The sequence below is a fragment of the Perissodus microlepis genome, chromosome 6 (genome assembly GCF_051167445.1).
Source record: "Perissodus microlepis isolate ML-2025 ecotype Zambia chromosome 6, ASM5116744v1, whole genome shotgun sequence".
NCBI lineage: Eukaryota > Metazoa > Chordata > Actinopteri > Cichliformes > Cichlidae > Perissodus > Perissodus microlepis.
In genome coordinates this window covers 7278016-7287249 of record NC_140466.1, presented here as the reverse complement: position 1 = coordinate 7287249, position 9234 = coordinate 7278016, and the positions used below count along the sequence as shown (strand labels likewise).

At 39.3% G+C, this 9234-nt stretch overlaps 1 protein-coding gene across 5 annotated transcripts; it reads left to right on the top strand.

Moving 5' to 3' along the window:
• Window positions 1–762: 762 nt before the first annotated feature.
• Window positions 763–8443, top strand: LOC146384941 (ubiquitin carboxyl-terminal hydrolase 37-like). Of its 5 annotated transcripts, none has more exons than XM_084930415.1 (18): window positions 788–882; window positions 983–1160; window positions 1250–1334; window positions 2898–3232; window positions 3531–3796; window positions 4286–4341; window positions 4661–4751; window positions 4861–5139; window positions 5263–5319; window positions 5420–5551; window positions 5644–5767; window positions 5853–6004; window positions 6110–6209; window positions 6356–6432; window positions 6610–6718; window positions 7328–7385; window positions 7555–7712; window positions 7799–8443. In XM_084930415.1, the coding sequence occupies exons 8-18, from the start codon at window positions 4985–4987 to the stop codon at window positions 7802–7804; spliced, it is 1128 nt and encodes a 375-aa protein (XP_084786541.1). In that variant the 5' UTR covers window positions 788–882; window positions 983–1160; window positions 1250–1334; window positions 2898–3232; window positions 3531–3796; window positions 4286–4341; window positions 4661–4751; window positions 4861–4984; the 3' UTR covers window positions 7805–8443. The 5 variants fall into 5 exon arrangements, with proteins under 5 accessions (XP_084786539.1, XP_084786541.1, XP_084786538.1 ...); XM_084930412.1 differs by having other exon boundaries at window positions 2898–3603; window positions 3713–3796; XM_084930417.1 differs by having other exon boundaries at window positions 1243–1334; window positions 2898–3603; window positions 3713–3796.
• The last annotated feature ends 791 nt before the right edge of the window (window positions 8444–9234 follow it).

The following is a 9234-nucleotide window of genomic DNA, read 5'->3' as shown; positions in this document are numbered from 1 at the left end:
CGGTGATTTTGAACAAGCTCTCCATTGACTTTCTATGGAGAGTTTTGCAACTTTGTGTTGGTCTGAGGAGATTTGCCAAAATTCTATAAATCCCACAACAATGATAGTGACATTTTCGGAAAGCCAGCAAAAATACCTACGTTTTGATGTATAATTTGTGGAAGTTGAGTGAAAATTGAGCAAGTAGCAAGAAGTTGTTCGGACATGAAGAGAAGACTGCAAAACCTTCAGTGGCACACTGGAAGCCAAGTGCATAGCAATCATAACAACGCATGTATTTTGTGAAAAATCACAATTTTGCAACTGAAAACTTTAAGAGGCATAAAAGTAAAACGGTAAAAGATTTGAAAAAGCTGATTTATACCTGAATAGCCCAATAATTTGAGAACATTTTAAAGTTTGAATGGTTGTTCTACGTGAAAATATGAGGAAGTAGTTAAGTTTCAAAAACAAGCAAATTTTAGCAGAATTACAGAAGTTTCCCATTCATTTCAATGGGACAAATTAAGCTTAATATTTTAAAAAGTATAATAGTGAAAAATACCAAAAGACATAGCACACATTAGCAGAAATAGCAGAATAGTTTAAAATTTGAACGGTGAAAATCGGCTGAAAATTGTGGAAGTAGTTAAGTGCCAAAAAGTGTACGGAAGTCCTAAGAGGAACTCAATAGTGTGGATGCTTAAAGCATCCACACAATAAATAAAAATTGTTGATGATAAAACAAAAAAGTTTAAACTTCAAAGCTCATGCATACATGCACATCCAGTGCTCAGTGTCTAATTGTGTGTTTGTGTTTTTACCTTTTCGCAGTAGCGTAGTGAAACATTTGGGCGGTGGATAAATAATGGAAAATAAAATTCAGACTACAGACGGCTTCAGGTGAGTACACGTGGTGCACAAGGACCAAAGCTCACCTTCTCAACCTGGACAAAATGAATTATTTTACACTGATACTGTAAACTTTGTGTTTGTGTGTCAGGTTTCCATACATCGGAAACAGCTGCTGCATCTGTAGTTCTGTCCATCCTGAGGAGAGTCCACACTCTACATCAGATCCTTGGCTCACCTATAATGACGCACAGGTGCTGCACACAACTGGATCTGCAGCTTGTGAGGAACAGCAGCACTCAGCCTACATCCTGTTTTACAAGAGAAACGTAAGAAGACACAGCATCTCATCCTGAAGTGAGAGAATGGCACGCCAGCTGCAGCCTAATCCAATCTCTCTTCTTTTTTCAGTGCCCAGACACCCTTCAGTTTCATCATGTCATCCCTAACAATAGCTGTAGAGTTGGATGGAGGATGAAGACAGCAGAGAGCAAAAGAAACAGGTAAGAGCAGACAGGTAGTCAGAGTTAACAAAAACTTTTAAAGCCAGTGTAGCTTCTGTTTTGAACACATTTATTGATGACAATTTTACATAAATAAGCAGTGTGTTATACTGTTATCAGATGTGGAGTCTCACTAACCACTTTAATAGTGACTTGTGTCCCAAATACTGTTTATTTGTCTTAGTTACAGATAGTGAAATAAAAATGGAAAATGATTGTTTCATAATTGCATACTCAGCTTGGTCAAGACAATAATTCGAGAACGAGGGGCAGGATTTTGAATTGATGCCATTGGTGCATCTACTAAAGTTCTGGGGTCAGTTTGAATATCAGTGACCTTGACCTCAAGTTCAAAGGTCAAGTTTTCTGAAAATGTTGTGAATGCTACAACTCTGTGACGAGACGTAAGTCTCCTAGGTCTTTAAATTTGTATATAGGTGCATCTACTAGGAAGCTGAAGGGTTGCACTGCGGGCCATCTGTAGAGGTGTAGAGTCAACAACCTGTCTCTGAACGTGGACAAAACAAAAGAGATTGTTGACTTCAGGAGAGCACAGTGGGATCACTGCCCACTTAAGATCAATGGATCCTCTGTGGAGGTCGTCAAGAAGAGGACCAGATTTCTTGGTGTCCACCTGGCGGAGAACCTCTCCTGCTCCCTCAACACCAGCTCCATAACCAAGAAGGCCCAGCAGCGTCTCTACTTCATGCAGAAGCTGAGGAAAGCCCATCTCCCACCATCCATTCTCACCACCTTTTACAGTGGGACTAACGAGAGCATCCTAAGTAGCTGCATCACTGTCTGGTATGGTAACTGCAGCGCATTGGATCGCAGTACCCTACAACGGATTGTGAGAGCAGCTGAGAAGATCATTGGAGCCCCTCTCCCCTCCTTATAACACCCGCTTGCTGGAGGACCCCACACAGCCTTCAAACACACTCTTCACCCTGCTGCCTTCTGGAAAGAGGTCCCAGAACATCCGGGCCCTCGCTACCAAACTACGGAAAAGTTTCTTCCCACAAGCCGTCAGACCCCTGAACACTCAGTGACTGCACTGGCACACGCACACCTTCACACACGTCACTACCAAGCACTTATCTGCAGTATCTCACACACACACACATACATACAGACACCAAGTTACTTTTGCACAATACTCAGCATTTTGCACATTTCCATTGTCTTGTGTCTGTATCGTCCTGTTCTGTCTAGTTTTGCACTGTTTTGTCTTGTTTATTTTTGCAGTTTATGCACACTGCACTTTATGTAGTCCTGGGTTTGTCCGTATATGTCATATATAGCACCAGGGTCTCGGAGGAACGCTGTCTCATTTCACTCTGTACAGTACCTCTGCACGTGGTTAAAATGACAATAAAAGCCACTTGACTTGACCTGTTTTTGTAGCAGTTGCTTGGAGACGAGTACCACACAGTTCAAATGAGCATACATTCCAAAATATGCAAATTAGCCCCATACATCATAATGATGATGTTTGCTGTTCAGGGTATGAACATTCTATGCTGAAAGTTTATAAATATACAACCTTTGACTGCTTGTTTTCAGTTGAACTTTTGCAAAGCTGAGGAGATTTTCGCTGCGATCGCATTAAGTCCAAAGATGTTTAAACTTCTTTTTCACAGAAAGGTAAGTTTGAAGAGACTCGCAGCACATTTCTCTGAATATTTTCTTATGGTAAACAAGCATTTTTGAAACTTTTAAGGAAGCTTCTTGGATGATTTCTGTAAAAACTGAATTTTGAATCCAAATGAAGGATTTTGTATTTTCATACCATATACTTTGTTTTATGCCATTACTGATGTTGGTTTTCTTGTTTCTAAACAGAAATCACACAAACAAAACGTGGCAGAGAAGGAAATTCCTTCTACGTCTCATCAGAGGTAAAGAAATGCGCCACTCTTTAATGCTGCTGGAGATATTTATAGCAGTGCTTTAGTTGGAGCTCTTTTATTTCCCTTTTATTGGTGTTTTGTATTTACATCTTTTTTACTACTTCTAGTCTTGTCTATAATTTATATTGATTCAGAGATTAGCGTTTGAAAATGTAGAGTGTAAATGTACAAAATACATGATTTTGTTCCATTACAGTTATTCATTTTTATTTGCAATCTCCAGCATGTACTTCTTGTTAAAAATTTCCACTTTGAAAAATAACATTTACACTTTTGTCCTCATCAGCATCCCGGATGCTTCTGTTGCTGAAAATGTTCAAAAGAAGAAGAGAAAATGGAGACACCTCTGCTGTTCCTCGGTTTGCTTTTACACAAAACATATGAAATGCACATTCTCTTTAAATTGCACTTGTTAATTTAAAGTGACTTTACTTTTTTAATAAACGTATGTTTGTTCGTCCTCTGCAGCAAACTGACAGCGATGCAGAGGCAGAGAGCAACACTGTGAAGACACAAAAAAAGTGTCGCTGGTTTCTTTTTAAATTCTGGAAGGTATGTTTTATGGAAAGAGTCACTGTCATCAAGCATTTACTCATCACAGTTAAATGAGAAGAATTAAGAGCAATTTAGCACACAGCTATGTCCTCAAATTAAGTTCAAAGATGTTTAAACGTTTTTTTTCACAGAAAGGTAAGTTCGAAGAGACTTGCAGGATGTTTCTCTAAATATTTTTTATGGTGAATAAGCATTTTTGAAGCTTCATGGATGATTTCTGTAAAAACTGAATTTTGATCAGAACCAAGTGAAGGATTTTGTATCTCATAGGACAAACTTTAAAACTCAATTTAAAGCATGAATAAATTGTTTTTATTTTATTTAAAGATATTCCTATATATCTGCTTCATGAGCTGACAGCTCACTAAAGTGATAAATAATATGAAATAATACCAAATTTTCTAACTGGACACTTTTCATGGAGAGACCCACTTGGTATGTTTGTTTTATGCCATTACTGATGTTGGTTTTCTTGTTTCTAAACAGAAATTACACAAACAAAACGTGGCAGAGAAGGAAATTCCTTCTACGTCTCATCAGAGGTAAAGAAATGCGCCACTCTTTAATGCTGCTGGAGATATTTATAGCAGTGGTTTAGTTGGAGCTCTTTTATTTCCCTTTTATTGGCATTTTTCTTCCACCTTGTGTATTTGCATCTTTTTTACTACTTCTAGTCTTGTCTATTATTTATATGGATGCAGAGATTAGCGTTTGAAAATGTAGAGTGTAAATGTATAAAATACATGATTTTGTTCATGTTGGTATTCCATTACAGTTATTCATTTTTATTAGCAATCTGTATTAGCAAAATGTACTCCTTCTTATAAATTTCCACAACATTTACACTTTTGTCCTCATCAGCATCCCGGATGCTTCTGTTGCTGCCACACCAGCTAACCCTGAAAATGGTCAAAAGAAGAGAAAATGGAGACACTTCTTCTGCTGTTCCTCGGTTTGCTTTTACACAAAACATATGAAATGCACATTCTCTTTAAATTGTACTTGTTAATTTTAAGTGACTTTACTTTTTTAATAACATTATGTTTGTTCGTCCTCTGCAGCAAACTGACAGCGATGCAGAGGCAGAGAGCAACACTGTGAAGACACAAAAAAGGTCTCGCTGGTCTCTTTTTAAATCCGGGAAGGTATGTTTTATGGAAAGAGTCACTGTCATCAAGCATTTAAATGAGAGCAATTAAGAGCAATGAGGCACACAGCTATGTCCTATATATATATCAGGTAAGAAGCACCACGGAAAAGATCCCAGCAGACCTGAGTTGGGACACTTGGATTATGGAGCTTCTGGACCAAGAGAGTGGATGGGAGCATGTGTTTAACAGGTAAGAGAAAGACGTCCTCCAAAATGTTTCAACTTCAAAGCTCATGCATACATGCACATACACTGCTCAGCATCCTGACATCTTTCCTAATTTTGTGTTCGTGTTTTTACCTTTTTGGAGCAGTGTAGCATGCGGTGGAAAAATAATAGAAAGTCAAACTGAGACTACAGACTGCTTCGGGTGAGTACACGTGGTGCACAAAGACCAAAGCTCACTTTGTCAAAGTGGAGAAAATAAATTCTTTTACACTGATACTGTAAACGTTGTGCGTGTGTGTCAGGTTTCCAAACATCGGAAACACCTGCTACATGAACTCCTGCCTGCAGAGCCTCCTCAACATTGAGGAGTTCATAAGAGACATCGGGCGTCAGGAGGTTTTGTGGAGCACAGATCCAGAAGCTCAGCTCTTAAGGTGCGCTACGTCAACCTTCTACTTTCTTCAAAAACCTGAAGAACAAAGAGATCTAACAGCAGAAATGTCTGTTTACCCTTTCCTTTCTACAGAAGGCTCATTGATGTCAGGGACTGTCATGAGTCAACAGATTATGGCCTTAAAGATCACCACCTAAGAGCTTTTAAGAAGGCATTCAGCAATCAAGCTCCTGAATACACCGGCAGTGCACAGAAAGTGCGTCAGCTATTTGGACATTTCGTTTTTTGCTTTACCTTCTGATTTTGATGTACTGTTTTAAATCTCTCTGCTTTTCTTTCAGGACGCTCATGAATTCCTAACATTGTTCCTCAATGAGGTCAAAAGGCTCGCACCTCACCTGGAGAGGAACGCAGCTCTCCTGGGCCAAAGTTATACCTGCCCAGTAGAAGACCATCACATTTTTAAAATGGAAAACATGAGGACATGCAAGAGGTAAGCCTGTCTTTCAGAAACGCAGAGCTGGTTGCAATATTTTCATATACCTCTTTTCCACCTACCTGATCTTTACTTTAACTACGTTACTCCTGAAATGTGTAGCTGCGGTCACCAATCATCACAGCAAGAGGAATTCACCAGCTTGTCTCTTGACCTGGTTCCAGAGGGGTCTGTTATAAACATGTTAGAGACATACTTGAAGGTAAGATCACAAATTCCAATAGAGTTGTAGTGTCAGCGATCTTAACACACCTTTTTTGTTAGTGTTAGTGTTTGTGTGTATGTGTGTGTGCATATGTTGAGATTTCTTTCTACCATAAAGCCTGTTTTCTCTGTGCTGTTGTTCAGGAACAAGAAATAGAATTTCGCTGTGATTGTGGAGGGACGGCCTCAGAACTGAAGTCGTCTTTTGATACACTGCCAAGGTGAGTAAGGTCACATCAGAATTGATCGACTGACCAGGTTTCCAAACTGTGGCGCATCAAATATCAGAGTTTTTCGAGACAATACTTGAGCAGTCGTTTTCTCCCATCTTCTGTTTGTGTTTGACACTCATTCTTCTTATTTTCTACCTTGTTTGTGTTTTTTTTCTTTTCTGCCAGAGTTCTGATCTTGCATCTGAAGAGGTTTGGCTTTACACAAACCTACAAGATTCAGAAGGTGGATGACCCCGTCAGGCTGCAGAGGGACTTGGTGGTGCCATCCAATCAGGTAAAAACAGACTGCAGAACGTCTCAGGCTACGTCCACACTAGCCCGGATAGATTTGAAAACTCCGTGTCCACACTAGCGTTTTCAGTCATTTTCAAATAGTTGTGCGTCTGCATTGAAACGGCCGAAAACGCTTACGTTCCAGTCCTGCGCATGCGCAAAAGTGAGTGAGAATTACAGAATTTGAAGAAAAGCTATCCGGAGCATGTACAAACTGATATTAATCTTTTTTAGGGCTGTCAAAGTTGAGAGCAATCAAAACAACTGCTGTATAATGCACTCGGCTATCTTTGTTTAATTGCTCACATGACTGCATCACATGACTAAAATGCGTCATCGTTTTAGAAAGTCTGCATTTTCGAGTGTCCACACTGCGACGGGACAGCTCCGTTTTCAAATGTATGCGTTTTCGAGAGCGTTTTCAAGATGCTGTGTTTTTCCTTGAGGAAAACGCCGTCTCAGTGTGGACGGGAGGTCAAAGCGGAGAGAAAACGATGTGTTTTCAAACGAAAACGCATTCGTGTGGACGTAGCCTCAGCAAATCAGCTTAATTATGGCACTGATGTGAGACTTTATGAAACTAACACTCTTTGGATTTGTTCCTTCTCAGGGTGGTGGCTGTTACAGTCTTGTCAGCATCATCAGTCATTATGGAGGCACAGAGTCAGGTAAAACAACAGACTTGTTACAAACAGAAAATGAAAACTTGCTACTTTTCAGTGAAGGACTCACACACAAAAGCTTTTGATGTTCTAAGAAGCACTAAGTCAAAATCACTGTTTGCTTGAATCAGTTGACTTCCAGAAGTTGGATTCATTTGTCTTAATGTGATTTCAGGACACTACATCTGTAGTTCTGTCCATCCTGAGGAGAGTCAGCACTCGACATCAGATCGCTGGCTCACCTATAATGACGCACAGGTGCTCCACACAACTGGATCTGCAGCTTGTGAGGAACAGCAGCACTCGGCCTACATCCTGTTTTACAAGAGAAACGTAAGAAGACACAGCATCTCATCCTGAAGTGAGAGAATTTTTAAATGTCCTGTTACCTTGTTAACCAGTTTTGTCTTCATTCTCAGTTCTGAAACAGGAAATGGAAGGAAGGAAGGAAGTTAAGGTCATCATCATGCTGAGAAGGAAAAGCAGTCGTCCCAGCCCACCATCGCACACTGGAGGACAAGTACTGGTAAGTATTGCCCTCAGGAGGAAGGGTCCTCCCAGAGAGCCTGGTTCCTCCCAAGATTTCTTCCTCCAGGAGGGAGTTTTTTCTTGCCACCGTCGCCCCACATTCACTGGTCTCATCAGCAGGGACATTTTTAACATCCTAAGACCTGAACTCTTTCATGGCATGCATTTTTAATTTCTCTGTGCCATTTGGGTTGATTGGGACCTGATCGATGTAAAAACAAAGACATCAGATTCGGACTATCTTTTTTTTGTTTCTCAAAACAATGAGATCCACATATGAGGACGTTCATTTTAAATTTCGATTGAACAGTGGCAGTGTAATGTCCTCCCTCATAAGTGGATATCAGGTTTTTGAAGAGCAAAATTTTGTATTTTGGTCTAGACAACCCAAAATGTTATGTCCACATATGTGGACACCAGGTCCTAGGAGGTTAAAACAAAATCTACTAGTAGTGCACCACTACTAGAGATCGTCCTTTTCTGGACCAGTGTTTGGCTTGCTCTCTGGGAACAACAAATTAGTGCTGTCAGCGTTAACGTCATTTTAACTAATGACGTTAACGCTGACATCACTAATTTGTTGTTATTATTATTAATATTATTATTAATTTATTTGTAAAATAAATTAAATTAAAAAAATAAAGAAATTATTTAATTCTTTATTTTTTTTGTTTTATTAAAATCAAAATAACAACAAAAACAAAAATAACTAATAAAAAAATATTAAAAGTATTCAGCAGTGTTTTGTGAAATTTGTAATGAGCCTTAGTTAAGTTGATGTCACAGAAGTTTCTGAATCATTTAGATTGTTCAACAAACTGATTCACTCAGGTAAAGATGGTAAGCTGGAGCAATGGTACCCTTGGAGTTCAGTTTAAGTTTTCAGACAAATATACCCTCGATCAGTTGCAGCTTCTGCTTTTAAATAAATGATTTAGCTGCAAATGTTTAGCTGCAGGTAGCAAAGTCCAAAAGTGACAACATTTCCACTGCAGTCTCTCCAGAAATGGCTTATAAAATTTTGACCAAATTAGACATTTATCCTTGGATCAATTAAAGGGTGAAAATCTTTAATTGTACCTTTTATAACATTTTAACAAGTTACTGTCTCCTGCTGCATGTTTCCTGTTTTGGCTGAACTTCATCAGCTCAAAAAACTCACCGTGCTGTGGTGTACTAAATGACCTCATGTACAGGACACACTGCAGGCAGGTTTGCAACGTTTAATCAACAAAGTCAAGATCAGTTAACAACAGCTGAACTAAAGACTTTCTTTTTCTCATCGATAAAATGAGGTCCATGCCAATGCGCTCAAATGGGACCTCCA